General features: G+C 35.4%; 1 protein-coding gene across 3 annotated transcripts in view; it reads left to right on the forward strand.

Moving 5' to 3' along the window:
* Positions 1-18,969, forward strand: part of COMMD10 (COMM domain containing 10) — a 159,864-nt gene that overhangs the window by 34,098 nt on the left and 106,797 nt on the right. For all 3 annotated transcript variants that reach the window (XM_037032104.1, XM_037032107.1, XM_037032106.1), the window contains one exon: positions 2,472-2,582. In XM_037032104.1, coding sequence (XP_036887999.1) covers positions 2,472-2,582 — 111 coding nt within the window. The remainder of the gene's footprint in view (positions 1-2,471; positions 2,583-18,969) is intronic.

Raw genomic sequence — 18,969 nt, forward strand, 5'->3', positions numbered from 1 at the left:
TAATCTGTAAAATGGGGGTATAATAAGAGTAGCTATCTCAATTAGGGTTGATTATGTCTCCTGGTTTCACTGAGAAGAGTTTGTTTTTCTCATTGTTCTGTGTGTCTGTAAAATATTGTTTTATAACTCTAGTTATTCTTCCTATGTTTTTTCTTCATTTAAGTTACCTGAATATCAGTTATTTTTTGTAAAGTATTTTGTGGGTGTGCATAGTATATATGACTACATATGAGCTTAGCAATGTTATTTATTTTTTAAATTAATCTTTTATGTGGTCTTGAGAAAATTATTTTTTAAAACACAGAATTCATTAGAAATGCTATGGGATTAAAGAAAGCCAATCCACAAACTCTTTTCAGTCATGACTCTTTAAAATTACCTTTCCTTGTGAGTGTTCTTTGATTTGTTTTATTTCAACTCAATCTGTATATAAAATGCCTACTCTATTTAAAAGATACTATAGAAAAATTAGGTGATCAAATACCTTATATTTACAATGCTTTTCAGTTTCCAGAACACTTTGAATATGCATTTTTTTATTTGATATTGTCAATTACTCAGAAAAGTAGATCCGATAGATTTATTTCCATTTCATATGAGGAAATTGAGAGCTTAGAAGTTTGTGACTTAACCAGGGTTGCATAGGTAGTGAGTGACAGCTTATGCATGAACCAAAGCACAAGCTTCAAGTTCTTCTTAATTATCTCACACCAGCTCTATGCAGTGACTAAGCACACATTAATGTATGCAAAGGACTGACCGCAATGGGAGTATGCTTATGTTCACTTAGAGCAGTATTTATCTTCATCATTTATCTTAAGTGCTTACAGGACAGGAATAGAATCTTTTTTTTAAAGATTATTTATGTATTTATTTTTAGAGAGAAAGGAAGGGAAGGAGAGAGGGAGAGGAATATCAATGTATGGTTGCCTCTCATGAGTCCCCTGCAACCCAGGCATTGCCCTGACTGGGAATCGAACCGCGATTGTGTGGTTTGCAGGCCTGCGCTCAATCCACTGAGCTACACTAGCCTTCTCATCTTTTAAATGAGATCAAAACAGTGCTTTATAGGTTCATACGAATTCCTAGAAGGTGACATGTGTATATGCTTATATATATGAGAGTGGTTGTATCATATTTTTTTCTGTTTTGTTGTAGGGTTTATTTTATGTGATTTGAAAATAGTGGTGGGTTGGTATTAGAGACTATGTTTACTGTAATCCATGTTAAAGATCAATATATTAAAAATCATTACTTAGCGTGCACTATTGAATTAATTTTTTACTTGTGGTATTATAGGTTATGTTTCTGCAATATCCTCCCCCATCTTACCCATAACTTCTAAAAGGCTCAGTGCCAGGGAGAATGGGACTGTATCTTTATTTTCTCATCACATCTTCCCTTGAGTAGATAATACTTCCATTGCTCTCATTCCAATTTGGCTTTGAAGCACTGCTGTGATTCTAGCTGTTGAACAGGCTTTCAAGTTAGCAATTAGTATTCTGGTTAAGTAAAAATTGCTGTGAGGCTGCCATTCTTACCGATGCAACCAAGGTAGTTTTACTAAATTAATTATTAGTGTCGCGTTATCAGAGGCACATGACAATTGCATTTCATAATACTTCCTTAACTATTGATACACGAGGTTTACTAAGAATTAAATCTAAAATTTTGTATTCATAGTTCTGAGGTTGGTGAAACCAATAATGTGTCAAATCCAATAAAGCCACATTCATGCTGCTTTAGTTTGTCTTTACTATTTTTGCCTTAGGTGATTAAAATTTGCTGTTCTGTTAATTAATAAATTCAAAGAAAATGTTCTAATTAGTTTTGTCATAACTGGGAACCATAGTAAGTTAGAGTACTTTAGAAAGCACGACGGTCTATCAGATACCACCTGCTCACTGGAAGATAGCAATTCTTCTGCCTGGCTCTTTTCCAGTCTCACTAACTGTGTCTAAATGTGTGAACCTCTTACCATCTGGGTACTTAAGTTTCCCTCTAAATTAAACAACCCCTCTAATCTGTGTTCTACCTAGTACAAGGAGTTTTCAAAGATAATGGAAGGTTATTGAAGTGATTATGATCAATATATACTATTTACTGGTTAAAATAGATAACTATTTAAAAAGTCATTGGCTTTAAAACATACTATTTTAAAATAGTAATGTACTATTTAAAAACCATTGACTCTCTTAGTGTATTTTATTGCTTAATCTTAGAAGTTTTATTTTTAGAGCAGATTGTACTTAAAGACCAGTTTTACTGTTGAATTTGACTGGCATGGCATGAAGCCAGTATGAGCCTAAAGGAAGGATTTGCGGAGTGTGCAGGTTAAAGGAGCTCTGGAACGGACTCACCGTGAAGTCCAGGCTGTCCCCGTTCATTCCTGCTGAGTGGAGGCTTGCTTAAAGTTGTCTGTTTTCTTCCTTCTGTGTCACCTCATTCTAATCGGCACTTGTCTTTTACAGCTAGAGACGGTTGGATGGCAGCTTAACCTTCAGATGGCTCATTCTGCTCAAGCAAAACTGAAATCTCCTCAAGCTGTGTTACAGCTAGGAGTGAGCAATGAGGATTCGAAGGTAAGACAGGGCAACACATTGAAAGATGTATTTTTTTCCACCAAGTCTTGTACTTTATTGTTAGAAAGGTCTTTGTTCTCTGTATAGAAAATTTAAACACAACAAGGCTTAACAAATGGACAGATCTTTATTTGTGACAGATTTTGATGTCACATTTACATATCACTTTGTTATTTATTTGAAGAAATAGCTTATTTCATAAGGTGCCTTTCTTGCAAAACCATTTCATAATGTCCTCTTTAAATTCTGCAATGGAAAAAATTGGTAGTAGCTATATAAAATTATGATTTTAATGTCTTAGATATTTGTGGATATTCCTGAGTATTTTGTGGTTTAGGCTGAATACCCATGGTAGAGGGAATGTTGTTGTTCAGCCAATACTAGTATGTTAAGGTGAGCTGAGTTGTGTTTGTACTTTTGTAGATGTGTGCATGTTTAAATTCCAGCTCTTGCAAAACAGAATTTGGATTAATTTTGTGCTGCAGAGTGATTTCTTCTTTAGTATTGGTTTTGAAAACTTGAATGTGTTATCAAAGTTTAAAGAGTTTTATGGAATACTTTTTCTAACTGTAGCATGCAGAGAAATGCATATTTCATATATCAGTGAGAGCTATTTTTCTATTTTTAAATTTCAATTATATTTTTAAAATAGAAAAGGGAGAGTGACTTTTTCTCTAAACAAATGAGACTTTCTCTCATTTTAAGACATGAAGTAGAGGTGAGAATGAGGTAGAAAGTTATGAGGAAGGAGAGATTTCTGTGGCTGGATGTAATCAGGGAATAATGGAAGAAATGCTATTATTTATAACATTTGAAGAATATTGAAGGTTGGAAATACTGGCTGTTTTGTTAGTACTTTTACTATGTATTATATCATGCATATTTCTGTCTTCCTAAAGAGCTGGGTCCCGTGCTTAGCCCCGGTTACATGTTGAGAAAATTGTAGGCAGTTAAGTTGGGTCCTTTTCTAAAATAAAACAATTTATTAAATGTATTTAGGTGACATTGGTTAATGAAATTATATAGATTTCAGGTGTACAATTCTATAATACATTATCTGTATATTGTATTTTGTGTTTGCCACCCAAAGTCAAATCTTGTTCCTTCAACATTTATCTACTCTTTACCCTTTACTACCTCCTTCCCCTTTTCTCTCTGGTAATCACCATACTGATGTCTTTATCTATGAGGTTTTTTTGTTGTTGTTGCTTAATCCCTTCACCTTCTCTTTTCATCCAGCTACAGAATACCCTTCCCCTCTATAGCTGTCAGCCTATTCTCTGTATCTATTTCTATTTTTTTATTTTGTTAATTTCATTAGATTCCACATATGAGTGAAATCATATGGTATTTGTCCTTTTCTGGTTATCTTATTTCACTTAGCATAATATTCTCCAGGTCCATTTATGCTGTTGCAAAGGGTAAGATTTTCTTCTTTTTTTAGTGCCAAGTAATATTCCATTGTGTGAATGAACCAGAGCTTTTTATCCACTCATCTGTTGATGGGCACTTGGGCTGCTTCCAAATCTTGGCTATTGTAACTAATGCTACAATGAACATAGGAATGCATATATTCTTTAGAATTAGTGTTTTGGGGTTCTTTGGATAAATGTCCAGAAGTTGAATTGCTGGGTTATAAGGCAGTTCCATTTTTAATTTTTTGAGGTATCTCCATACTGCTTTCTACCATGTCTGCACTAATCTGCATTCCCACCCACAGTGCATGAGGGTTCCCCTTTCTCCACATCCTTGCCAACTTCTGTTTATTGATTTACTGACGATAGCCATTCTGACAGATATGAGGTGATGATATGTCATTGTGGTTTAATTTACATTTCTTTCATGACTAGTGACATTGAGCATGTTTTCATATGCCTGTTGGCCATCTATATGTCCTCTTTGGAGAAGTGTCTGTTCAGGTCCTTTGCCTATATTTTAATTGGATCGGTCATTTTTTTGGTGTTGAGTTGTATAAATACTTTACAAATTTTGGATATTAACCTCTTATCAGATGAATCATTGGTGACTATGCTCTCACATTCAGTGGGTTGTCTTTTCAGGTTGTTAATGCTTTCATTTGCTGTGCAAAAATGTTTTAGTTTGATTTAGTCCCATTTGTTTATATTATCTTCTGTTTTCCTTGCCTGAAGAGATATTAAAAAAAACAAAACAAAAACCAAAACATTGCTGTGAGAAATGTTCAAGATTTCACTGTCTCTGTTTTCTCCTAGGATTTTTGTGGTTTCAGGTCTAACATTTAACTCTTTAATGCATTTTGAGTTTTATCTTTATGTATATAAGAAAGTGGTCTAGTTTCATTTTTTTTGCATGTGTCTGTCCAATATTTGTAGCAATACTTATTGAATAGACTATCTTTATCCTGTTTTAGGTTTCTGCATCCATTGTGAGATACTAATTGACTATAAAGGTGTGTGTTTATTTCTTGGTTCTTTATTCTCTTCCACTGTTCCACTGGTTCTTAGTTTTCCTTTCTGGTAGTTATTGGTGTATACACCGAATTTTTTGGACTGTTAAGACGCACTGGACCATAAGCTACACCTAGGTTTTAGAGCAGGAAGTTACGGAAAAAATTTGAAGCAAAAAATGTGGTAAAATATTTAATAACATAAACAAGAGGCTGCTGCCCCCACCCCCAGTGAGCCAGGTAAGCTACATTCAGACTATAAGATGCACCCCCTTTCCTCCCAAATTTGGGGGGTGGGGAGGGTGTCTTACAGTCCAAAAAATATGGTAAATGCAACCAATTTCAGGATATTTCTTTTGTATCCTGCTACTTTACTGAATTTATTTATCATTTCTAGTAGTTTTTTGGTAGAATATTTAGGGTTCTCCATATATATTATTGTGTTATCTACAAACAATGACAGTTTTACTTCTTCCTTTTTTATCTGGATACCTTTTATTTCTTCTTCTTGTCCGATTACTGTGGCCAGGACTACCAGTACTATGTTGAATAAGAGACGTAAAAATGGACATCCCTGTCTTCTTCCTGATCTTAAGGGAAATGCTTTTAGTTTTTGCTCATTGAGTATGATGTTTTCTGTGGGTTAGTCATATATAGTCTTTGTTACGTTGAGTTATGTTCCTGTTATTCCCACTTTGCTGAGAGTTTTTTATCATAAATGGGTGCTGGATTTTATCAAATGCTTTATCTGCATCTATTATTTTGATCATGTAATTTTTATCCTTAATTTTGTTTATGTGGTATACTATGGTTATTAATTTCCAGATAGTGTACCAACTTTGCATCCTTAGAATAAATCCTACTTAATCACAGTGTATGATTTTTTTTAATGTATTGCTGGATCTAGTTTGCTAATATTTTGTTGAGGATTTTGGCATCTTTGTTGGTCAGGGATATTGGCCTGTAATTTTCTTTGTGGTATCTTTCTCTGATTTTGGAATTAGGATAATGTTGGCCTCATATAATGAGCTTGGGAGTCTTCCTTCCTATTTAATTTTATGGAATAATTTGGGAAAGATAGGTGCTAGTTTTTCTTTGAGCGTTTAGTAGAATTCCCCTCTGAAGCCCTCTTCGATATGTTGGGCATTCTTTGATTACTGCTTCAAATATATTAGTTGTAATTGCTCTATTCAGCTTTTCTGATTATTCCTGATTCAGTTTTAGAAGATTGTATGTTTTTAGGAATTTATCCATTTTGTGCAAATTGTCCAATTTGCTGGCATATAGTTGATATAATATTTTCTTATAATCCCTTGCATTTCTGTGAAATGCAAGAGAAGTTGTTACTTCTTCTATTTCTTATTTTATTTATTTGGGTCCTCTCCCTTTTTCTCTTGGTTAATCTGGTTAAAGGTTTGTTAATCTTGTTTAACCTTTCTAAGAACCAGATCTTGGTTTTTATTGGCCATTTGTATTTCTTTTAGACTCTATTTTGTTTATTTCTGCTCTGTACTTTATTATTTCTCTCCTTCTTCTTATTTTGGTCTTTCTTTGTTCAAGTTTCTTTAAGGGTAAATTTAGATTGTTTATTTGAGAGTTTCTTCTTTCTTGAGATAGGCCTGTGATGCCATGAATTTCCCTCTCAGGATTGCTTTCACTGTGTTCCATAGGTTTGGGGTTGTTGAGTTCTCATTTTCATTTGTTTCAAGGTATCTTTTTCTTTCTTCCTCTGATCTCACTGTTAACCCATGCATTGTTTTAGTAACATGTTATTTAGCCTCCATGTCCTTTTATGTTTTTTAGTTTTATTTCTTGTGATTGATTTGTAGTTCATACCATTATAGTCAGAGAAGATGCTTGATGTGATTTCAGTCTTCTTAAATTTATTGAGACTTATTTTGTGTCCTAACATGTGGTCTATCCTAGAAAATGTTCTGGATGCAGTTGAAATGCAGAAAATGTTCTGGATGTATATTCTGCTTGGGGAGTGAAATGCTCTGAAGATATCAGTTAAATCCAGCTGGTCAATTGTGTCATTTGAGACCACTGTTGCCTTGTTGATTTTGTTTCTGGAAGATCTACCCATTGGTGTCAGTGTTGTGTTAACATCCCCTACTGTGGCTATATTATTGTTGATCTGTCCCTTTATGTCCATCAAGATTTTCTTTATATATTTAGGTGCTCCTTTGTTGGGTGCATACATGTTTACAAGGGTTATATCCTTTGTTGTATCATTCCTTTTAATATTATGTAATGTTCTTTGTTACCTGTTATGATTTTTTGAAGCCTAATTTGTCTAAGTATTGCTATGTCAGCCTTATTTCCTTTCTATTTGCATGAAATATCTTTTTCCATTATTTTACTTTTAGTCTCTGTGTATTCTTTGTTCTGAGGTGGGTCTCTTGTAGATATCATATGTCTATGTCATGTTTTCTCATTCATTCAAATGAATGAGAAATTTCATTCATTTCAAGACATAGAATGAATGAATTTCTCATTCATTCTATGTCTTCTTTTTTTTTAATCCTCACCAGGGAATACATGTAATGATTTGAGAAAGAGAGAGAGGGAGGGAGGGAGGGAGAGAGAGAGAGAGAGAGAGACAACCATTGATCTGAGAGAGAAACGTCAATCAGTTGCCTCCTGTACATGCCTATACAGAGGATCAAACCTGCAACCTAGGTGTGTGCCCTGACCAGTGATTGAACCTAAACCTTTTGTTATATGGGACAATCCTCCAACCAACCGAGCCACCTGGAAAGGGCTTTGCTATGTCTTTTGATTGGAGCATTCAAGCCATTTACATTTAATGTGATTATTGAGTCATATGAGTTTACTGCCTTTTCATGCTTTATAACTATGCTCCTTTGTTCTTTTTCTCCTTTTTTCTTAAAGAAGACCCTTTAAAATTTCTTGTAATACTGGTTTGGTGGTAATAAACTCTTGTAGCTTTTTTCTTTGTGTGGGAAGCTCTTTATTTCTCCTTCAATTTTAAATATCTTTGCTAGTAAATTAGTGTTGGTTGTAGTTATTTGGTTTTCATTACTTGAATATTTCATGCCAACCCCTTCTAGCCTGAAGTATACCTGTTGAGAAATCAGCTGACAGCCTTATGGGAGCTACCTGGTAGGCAACTTAGTGTCTTTCTGTTGCTGCTTTTAAGATTGTCTTTTTGTCCTTTACCTTTGACATTTTAATTATGATGTGTCTTGATGTGGGTAACTTTGAGATCATGCTGCTTGGAACTCTTTATGCTTCCTGGAGTTGTGTGGGTTTTACTGTTTTTATTTGGTGTTTTCTGCTATATTGTTTTCCATATTGTTGATTTGATCCCTTACTTCATTGAACCTACTTTTTATTTCTTCTAGTATATTCTTCATTTCAAATACTGTGTTCTTCATTTTGACTGGTTCTTTTTTTATGGTTTCCATGTTTTTATGCTTGCTGTTTCTTTGTTGAAGTTCCTTGAGCTTCCTTATAACAATTTTTTTGAACTCTGTTTCTGTTCAATCACTTGCCTCTATTTCATTTAACTCTTTTTTGAAGATTCCTCCTGTCCTTTCCCTTGGGGTATGTTTCTTCGTCTCTGCATTTGGGCTGCCTCTTTGTGTTTGTTTCTCTGTGTTAGGATAATGTGCTATGGCTTGTAGGCTTGGCAAAGTGGGCTCACGTAGTAGGTGTCATGTGGGATTCAGTGGTGCCATCTGTTTGATCACGTGATCTGGGTGCTCCAGGAACATCCCTTGTGTGAGTTATGTGTGTCCTCCTGTTTTAATAGAGCCTTGATTGCTATTGACATATTCATGTGTGGGGTCACCCCTCAGACTTGCTGACTTGTTAGGGTCCACCCCAACCTCAGTGTTCAAGCTGCTGTGTAGGTGCTGACCACATGAAGCAGAATTTGCCTCAGCAGTGTCTGGTGCCTGCTGATACCTCTCTTTGGATATGCCGCTTGTGAAGCTAATTGGATTCTGCTCTGATATTGTCAGAATATGGCCTCTTGGTGTGTTGGGTTTGGGGCCTTTTGGGAGGGACTCTGGTTTAGGCTCATATCTAATGCTGCCTATGACTGGGCCTGGGCTACCTGTTTGGAGCTACAGTGTGATCCAGTTTGTGGCTGCCTCTGTTTTGTCTGGGTGTACATGGGAAGGACCAAGCTGTGCGTGAAGGCTGGCTTTTTCCAGCACCAGGCCTGGGGGTAGGTCAGCAAAAGTCCCAAGGTACCCTGAGGTCTGCCTCCACCTGTCTCAGCCCACCTGCTGCCTAATAGAGTCAGGTACCAGAAGAGCCTCTAGTGGCACTAAAATTGCATGAGGTAGGTTCTCAGTGAGTCACTAGGTAGGGAGAAGTGGTGTTCACCAGACTGATCCAGGTTCAAACTTGACTTGGTGCCATGCTGGGTCTGAGCCCATTCAGCAAATGCCCCAGGGAAATATATCACATCTAGATGCCACTGACTGGGTGCCCCTAGACCTTGCTGGTGGGCCGGTGCTCAGGGAGTCATCGGGCTGAGGCCATCAGTGTTTGTTAGGCCCAGATAGACCAAGATTTGGCTGTGTGAAGGGGGGCTCTGCCATGGTTGGGTGTGTGAGGGAAAAAATTGCCCCAGCGTTAGAGCCATACAACTCAGTCCGTCTAAGATCTGCCAGGAGTCCAAGGTCAACAGGGTGAGGCTGTCACATGTCAGGAACGTGTGGCTAGTGGATCTCCTGTGAAAAGTAAGTGCCAGTCAGGCTTTGGGGAAGACGGGGAGAGGCCCCTGTCCTGGAGCCACGCAATTCAGTCTGTTCCAGATTTTGCCCAGATCCTGCAGGGCAGGGCACCAAGAGTCAAGAGGGTGGAACCACCTGGAGGCTGGAGTGTGGGGCTAGAGTGCCAGTCAGGTTCATGGGAGAGAGGGGGAAATGGCCCTCACCCCAAAGGCATAATAGCACTCACTGATACCTTTGACTCACCTGAGACTCGCCTCCTGAGTCTGCCCACACTTCTGTACCCCATCCCAGTTACCTGACTCCTCAGCACAGGGAAAGTTCTGAAGGGTGGGGTGATAGGGATCCGAGAGGGCAGGGCTGTTGTCTTCCTCCAGGCTGATGCCGTAAGGAGGGAGTGCGCCACCTGAGAAAGATGGCATCTGCCGTGTGGGAGAGTTACTCAGCACCAGGGTCTTAGTGGCTGTTCCCTCAGCTCTCTTTCTGGAGCCACAGACCCGATCTCTCCTCAGAAGTCCACCTTCCCCTCCCTCCACTGGAGCACAGTGGGAGTGATTATGAACAAGCTTTTGTGCTTTGCCTCTTTAGAAGGGTGCCTGCGTTTCTAGTAGGCTTATATCTCTCTGACAGACCGAATCCCTGCTGAGTTTTCCAGCTGGGTGTTATGTGGATGCCTCTTCCCAACTCAGGTGCTCTGGGGTGGGGAGCCCAGCATGGGTTTGAGACCCTGCATTCATCAGGAGGAGCCTCTGCAGCTGAGATATCCCCCTGGCATCTCAGCCACCGCGCAGGTAATTGGGGCCAGTCCTTATTCATGTCTCCAACCTTCCTGCCAGTCTCGATGTGACATCTTCTGTAAAATCTTGGTTATAAGACTTCTATTCAGCTAGTCTTCATCTGGTTATTCAGGTTGATTGTTCTATATTTTAGTTGTATTCTCTTTGGTCCTTGAAGTATATAAGTGTAACATTCACCTAGTTTGCCGCCATCTTGGACCTCAAATTGAGTTGAATGTTTTAAAATATAATTTGCTAATATATTACAGTGTTTCGAAGTTTATTATTTTATTTCACATATTTTTCACCATAAAATAATATGAACTTAGTGGTTAAGAGTCAGACTGACTGGAATGTTAAATAAGTTCTGCAATTTAATATCAGCGTATTTTGGGTGAGTTACTTATTCTTTATGAGTGTCTGTTTCTTCCTTTGTAAATGGGCATAATATTGCCAGTTTCTCAGGTAATAAGTCATGTTTTTATGGAGATTAAATACTCAGTGTGTGTAAAATGCTTAGTTCATTGCCTAAAATTATGGTAAATACTCAATAAATGTTGAGCTGGTACCATCTCCATCATCATCATCATCAATAAAACTTTATTGGGCTAATAACTAAATAAATCTCTTTGTTTTAAACCAGAGCTGTCATTTGAAATTAATCTTTACTTTTTTTTCTTTCCTTGCATTTTTCCTTTTTTTCATATTCTTCATGTTTTTTCTTAGTGGAAGTTGGGAGGCAATGCATAGCCTGGAGGTCTTTTTTTCCCCTCTCTCTGCCCCCTGTGATAGGGAAGGCATTCCTTTAGGGTTAGGATAATAATCCTGAACTTGCTGGTGTATACTGGAACTATTCCGGGTGTGGAAACACACACACATATAAATACGTACATGCGTTCTTTCTCCAAGTAGCTATATACCTTCATTGTTGTATTTCTCTTAACTACCATATGCTAAGTGTTAACTAGCTAAATACAATTTATAGGTTGGAAGAATACTGTTTTGATCATATATCGATATGCTTTAGGTATCATGACTTTGGCAATGCTTAACTTTGGGATGCTTAAGTCCTTCCAGCAACTTTTATGATGTCTTCAAAATATGTCTATGTCTCTGTTATATATTTAGAAGAGTGAATAATACTTCTAGTAAAAGAGTTATATTTTTAATTCATATTATCCAGGAAATCTATACAGATGTGAGATCCAACTCATTTGAGATATAGGTTTGAGTATATATAGGTATTATATTTTCTGTGTTGCTTTTCTGAAATTTTGAATGGACATTTGATCACCCTTATAACTTGCAGAGAAAAAGGTGTTTTCATTAATAAATAGGCACTCAGGGAAAGAGCAGCAGCATACAAATGTAAAGGATATTTTCATTCTGTGAGTAGATTTAAATAAACTTCTTCCTCTGTATTGCCTGTGTTCCTTATAGCGTTGTGTGGATTTGGTCCCTGTTTTTTCTGTCTCCTGAGCAGTATGCACATGATGGAGTGCACAACCATTATCAACCTAGACAGAAACAGGCCGCCTCCGAGGGATGTGCTGTGCCCTGGCTACAAAGGAACAGTTAACCACTGCACCTCTGTTCTCCTCAGTGACGTGCTGCTGGAACTTTTACTTTTGTGTTTCCATTATCCCTGTTTTTGTGATCTAGTAGTCTGTTCTTTGTACTTTTATTATATCTGGTTCCTGGATGTTAATTGTTATGTAACTCCTCTTATTAAGGACCACATACTACTTTCCCCTAAACATTTGCTGTTTTCTGAAAGTGAGAATGTGGGAAGCCTTGACAGGTTGGAATATTAGGTAAAAGGAATATGAGTGTGGAGGATATTTTAAAAAGCAACTTTGTTAGAGGAAGGGAGAGCTGTTATTAAAAGGAAGATTAAAAGTTAATCACTAGTTAGTTTATGATGCAAAGTACCAAAAAGTTCAAAGTTGTCAAAGTTAGGAAATTGGCACTTATTTAAAACTGGAGGCATTAGGTAAATTTATTTTAAGGGTATATTTTACAGGATAGGTTTCTTGAAAATATACATATTTTAAAATTATTCTTAGAGTGTTACAATCAGTACAAATTTGTGAGAATATTTTGATGGTATTTACTTTTGAACTGTTGAACTGAAAACTTACTGTAATTCACTGAAAGTGTGATTTCTAAGAATCTCTTCTAATATACTTCCAACACACACAACAAGTGTAGCGTGCAGTGAAGCTTTAATTGCTATCACATTTGATAACATTGTTGTGCTGGTCTTCTTTCTCTGAGGACATTTCTGTCTCTAGGCTTTCCTGTTTTGCTACTAATTTTATCATGGAAAACTGGGTGATTGTAGTTTTTCCTGCAGTATTTGATATATATTCTCGTTGTTTTCAGTTAATTGTCTTAGTGTTTATCTGTTGTAGTTAGCAAAGTCAGATTATTTTCCTGTTCCACAGATATCTCAGGAGTTTTCTGGGGTTTTTGTTTTGTTTTGTTTTTGTTTATTTCATTAGGGGGCAGTAGAGCTCTGCTTTCCTAACCTCTGGCAGCCACAGTAGTATTTGAAATAACATTCAAAATAATTTGTGAAGTCAGTAGCTGTGGGAAATGCTAAGTGTTTACATTTCTAATCTGTATATAACAATAGAATTTGCTTCTTTCCATCAACAAAATTAATGCCTATTAATCAGATATGTACAGAACAAAAAAAATGAAATCATCATGATTTCAGTGTTTAATTTGTATGTGACCATTTGCCAAGATGAAATGTATTAAAAGCCTTCTGCACTATTGACTTTTCTGTTAGATTCTGTCACTTTTATTAATTTCTTTATAACAAAATAGGCGCAAGAAATCCCCAAGATAGTTGAATGGCTGTACTAGGTTATAGTGTAAGTAGTTCCAGGCTGATCATAGACAGTTGACATTTATTTAAAGAAAATAATAGTATGTTTATACGTAACAAATGTTGGTAGTTTTGTTTTTTTAGTATGTTTTATTGATTATGGTATTACAGTTGTCTTATTCCCCCCCTTTTTTGAGTGACAGCAAAACTTCAACTTTGAATATCCTAAAAACACTAAAATATTTAAATTTTGTTGTTGATCTTGTTTTATGGCATTTTCCCCAGAAAGTTTGCTGTTTAGGACAATTATGGTTTGTTAATAGTGATTCTAAATTCTTTTGTATGTTCTTTAAGAAAGTCCCGTGTTTCACTGTTTTTTTCTTTAAGTGGGTGAAATCACCTTAACACGAGAACTTTCATCTATATTAATGTTTGTCTGGATTTTGCTCAGCTTGCAGAAAGTACTTTATGGATGGCTAATTATGATTTCAAATGAAGTTAGGAATTTCAAGACTATGTTTTTGAGATAAATTCTTTATTTTTATTTTCAAAATTTTATGACAAATTCTGTGTAGAGGAGGGAAGCTTTTTGCTTGTTTTAGTGCTTATTTTGTGCTAGGCATGCTATTACCTCCTTTCATATTGAAACATCTTTGTCAGGTATAAATACTTATTATTCTATATGAGTAGATGGAGAAATGGAAACACATAGAGGTTATTTTCTTATATTATACAGCTAATAAATGACAGAAATAGGATTTGAAATTAGGCAATTTTATTTCAGAGTCCTGTGCTATACTTATTGCTAGGGTACTACTGTATTATTTTGCTTATCAAATAATTTAGCACTCAATCCTATAATATGTTTCAGAGTGTTAAAATTATTTAAAAATGCAGTGTTTGTTTTATTGTTCTTCATAAAATTATGGTTATGTGGATTCTATTTTTATTTTTCTTTGTTTAAGTTGAAACAATTTTATACTTTAAGTCAATGAGAGACACTGATACACACTTTTATAGTAAGTAAAATTGCATATTGTTATCTCAGTTCAATAGAAGCTGCATTTATTAATATACCACACTGTAAGGGCTGTGTGACATTATTGATGTTAATGTATTATGAACAAAGAAATAGGCTATATTATTAAAGAGAAAAAATATCCTTTCATCTACTTATGACAGATTTCTCAGTAAGAAAAAAATACATATGTTGTTCAAATCATGAACTCTTGCATTAAAAATTTAAGGTATTTAGTTCTCCTTGAAGGTAATGTTCTAGTGCCTGATTTTGAAGGACCTTTAATTTTTCTGAGCTACTCTTAAAAACAGGTGTGCGTTTTACAAATGCTGTGTTATTAACACAACCATTTAGTGAATATGTTTTAGCATATTCCCTTAGTAATTTTATTTTCCTTTATTATAATATCTGTACATATTTATAATTTACATTTTGTAAATAAAGAAAAAATCAGTTAAAACTGAGTGTAACTCCAGTACCCACAGCACTGTTATGTTTTGCTTTATAACTTTCCAGTTGTTTTTTTCCTGTGAATCTATTAAGTGATTTTTTAATAGTGATGTTTGTTTTTGGCCTTGGAAAAAGAATTGAAGTTTTTATTATAACTGTTCAATACTAGTGTGGTTATGAAGAGATAGCTCATTGATCAATCAGATTTTTTTTCCTTTTTGATAAGTAGCAATTATTCCTTTTTTATGATTTGTTATCTTGTGATCTGAAGAGACATTCTATAAAGTCTTGGGCTTTTTACTAATTGATTTTGGTCAGAAATTTTATGAGACAAGCTTTGTCTCCTGCACTTCTGTATCATTTGGAATGGTTTTTTCAGGGTCAGAAAAATTTTAAGAAAGATTAATGATTTTTCTTCTCAAATGAAATAATTAGTGATATTGACTATTTTTTAAACTTAGTTTATTTCTTATTATTTTTTATATGTCTATTATAGAAAACTTGAAATTATATAAGTATGGAAAGAAAACTCAGATTTGCCACCAAGATGAAGCCAATCTATTGTATCTTTTTTAGTGTTTATGCATATTTTCTTTTGAGAGACTGATCATATGACTTCTTTGATTTTATACTCTGCTTTTTTCACTTAACTCTATAACAAACCTTTTTCATATTACTTCAGACTGATAACGAATATATTTTAAATGACTGCGTTATATTTTGCCTGTGACATACAGTAATTTTAACCAATTCCTCTGTTATTAATTTTTTTGGTACTTTTATTATATCATAATAAACATCTTTGTATAAATCATAGGTGCTCAATAAACATTTATTGAGTGGTAGATAAATGAATGAATGAATGAATGAATGAAGTCTCCTTTGTGTGTAGGTTATTCCCGAGGAGTATAATTATTGGGTGAAAGGGTGTCAGGATTTTAGGTTGATAAACGGCTTCCATAGTCATTTTGATAAATGACTTTCCATAGCCATTTTGGGAACACACACAGAAATTCAAAGGTTATGTTCAAAGGACTTAAGATTGTCTGGAGAAAGGTGTAACATTAATAATCAAAAGTAGGTTCTTCAATAACTAGTTAATTAATTGGGATAATTTTAGGGGGCCAGTTAAAGGCCCAGGTATTTTTGTAATATTATAGAGCCCTCCTTTTATACTTTTTTATTTTAGTACTGTATAAATTAAACAAGCTTTTGTTAAGTGTACTCACTCTGTTACAGAACATGCAGAGGCAATCTGATCAAATATCTAACTTTTTCTAGCAGTTAGAAAAAGTAGGAACAGCACTTTCTTGTTAGATAATCACCCAGATTCTTTGAAGAGAAAACCTGATTCTTTAGAATCAGATATATTTAAATATTCCTAAGACTTTGCGGCTCAGTTTTTCCAATTCTTAATTTTGTTTTGTATTCTTTTCCATTGTGATCTGTTTTTCGATGATAGTGCACTTCAAGGTGTTATGTTTTCTAAATAAGCGAGGTACAAAATGTTATTTCTCAATGTAGTTTTTTTAGTATTTGTGATATATATGACTTTCCAAAATATTTTATTGTATTCAGATATACTAAAGTGCTGAAATCATATTGTATAGCTCCTTATATCACAAGTGACCTGAATCCCCTTGCATGTGTGTGAGTGTGTGTGTGTGTAGGGAAGCTTTTCTCCATATTTCAGGCTGCCTCATAGAAAGTCTGCATTGATACATGATAAGACTTTATAAAGTAAAAAAAATATTGCTTTAGACACTAAGTTTGATGGGCAAAAACAAAATATTAATACACAATTAAAATGAGATAGAATTTAATATTTGTATGGAGAAAATGAAAAAAGAGTCCAGAAGGAGAAAAATTCTTTTAAAAGATACTCTAGAAAGTTTATGCATTTCAGAATTTTAAAGTGATCTTTCTGCTAAAATTATCCTAAATTTCTTTGTGGAATTCCAAAGTAGGGAAATAAATAACATTACCCTCTCCCGTCTTTCCTAGCTTCTGAACTTTTTAAATGTTTGAAGTCCAGAGAAAATGAGCAATTATAGAACTCATGAAATAGAAAATATTTAGAAATACTTTTAAATTTTGTTTGCTGTATTTTTGTGGATTAGAAATTATAATAATGTAAATGAGTGGTTTAAGTATTTTGAAATAAAAATGTTAATGAATTAGACATTTGAGAAAATAAAATGCTAGTAAGTTCAGTAAAGTAAGTAAGCAGTAACTTTTTAAATAGCTCGAATATAAGCCCTGGCTGGTGTAGCTCAGTGGATTGAGCATGGGCCTGCGAACCACACGATCGCGGTTCGATTCCCAGTCAGGGCATATGCCTGGGTTGCAGGCCGGTTCCCAGCAGGGGACTCACGAGAGGCAACCATACATTGATATTTCTCTCCTTCCCTTTCCCTCTAAAGATAAATAAATAGAATGTTTATAAATAAATAAATAAATAGCTCAAATGCAATTCAAGAAATATCTTTTAGTCATTAACTGTGCATGAACTACTAGACAAGGTTTTAATGATGTAGACAAGTTTTATTTTCCATCATGGAACTTACGTTCTAGCAGTGAATATATACAGGAGTGGGCAAAAGTAGATTTATAGTTGTGAGTTTATGCTTAAACTTTTGTTCAAGATGGTGGTGTAGGTAAACATGGCTTGTGTCCTCACACAACCACATCAAAATTACAACTAAACTGTGGGATAACCATCATTCAGAACCATTAGAAATCGAGCTGGATGGAAGTCCTGCAACTGCAGAGTTAAAGAAACTACATTGTGACTGGTAAGAAGAGAGGAGAGATTTGGAATGGGCTGGTCTCACACCCACATGTGGCAGATAAAATTTGTGGGGAATATGTAAGGCCTGAAGAGTCCCAGCTCCATACCAGACCCTCTATCTCTTGGTTCCAGTGCCAGGAAGAGGAGACACCATAACTTCTGACTATAAAAATCAATGGACATTGAAGTCATGTAACACCGAAACAGCTGGACTTACTGGCAGTTGCTCTTAAAGGGCCCACACACAGAGCTACTCAGGAGGGGAGAAAATATTTGGAAGTCATATATCTGATAAGGGATTTGTATCTGGAATATGTAAAGAACCACAATTCAACAACAGAAAGGCAACTCAAATACATAGTGGGCAGAGGACTTGGATAGGCCTTTTCCTTAAAGAAGATACACAAATGGCCAAGAAGCACATAAAAATGATTACTCAAAAATGAAAAGCACATACTCAACATAATTAGTCGTAAGGGAAATGCAAATCAAAACCACAATTAGCTATCACTTCGCACTCACTAGGATGGCTATAACTTTTTTAAAAGAAGGAAAATAAGAGTTGATGAGGATATGAAGAAATTATGACCTTTGTACATTGCTGGTGGGAATGTAAAATGGTTCTGCCACTACTGTGGGAAATAGTTTGGTAGTTCCTTAGAATTTTCAAACATAGAATTATCTGATTTAGTAATTTCATTGCTAGATATATACCCAGAAGAGTTGAAAATAAGGACTCATACAAGTATGTGTACCTTATAGCAGTACCAGTCATGATAGCCCAAAGGTTGAAACAACTCAAATATCCATTAGTGGATGAGTGGATAAACAGATTGTGGCATGATACATTACAGTAGAATATTATTGAGTTATAAAAAGGGATGAAGTGTATTGATGTATGGTACAATGTAAATGAATCTCAAAAGCATTTTGCTTAGTAAAAGAAGCTGGGTACAGAAGTTCAAATATTTTATGATTCCACTTACATGAATGACCAGATTAGGCGAATCCGTAGAAACAGCAAGCAGGTTAGCAGTTGCCAGGTCCTTGGGCTTGTGGGATGGGGGAAGGAGAATGAGGAGTGACAGCTTAAATGTTATGAGTTTTTGGGGGGAGATAATGAAAATGTTCTGGAATTAATGGTGATAGTGGCACTAAGTGGAGAGGCCATTGAATTGTACACTTTAAAAAATTATTAAAATGGTAAATTTTAGAGAGTGAGGGAGGTCAAGAGAGAGAATGGGGAAGACCGATCTTAGCGATATTTCAACCCTCTAAGCTTAGTGATGAGAACATTCAGGCCCAGTGTGAATGGTTTGTTAGCTGATTATGAGCACAGTCAGAGAGACCCTAATTTGACACAGTGGAGGAAACATTGGATA

This window comes from Sturnira hondurensis, unplaced genomic scaffold (genome assembly GCF_014824575.4).
Source record: "Sturnira hondurensis isolate 20B ecotype Veracruz unplaced genomic scaffold, ASM1482457v3 Scaffold0021354, whole genome shotgun sequence".
In the NCBI taxonomy this organism is placed as follows: Eukaryota; Metazoa; Chordata; class Mammalia; order Chiroptera; family Phyllostomidae; genus Sturnira; species Sturnira hondurensis.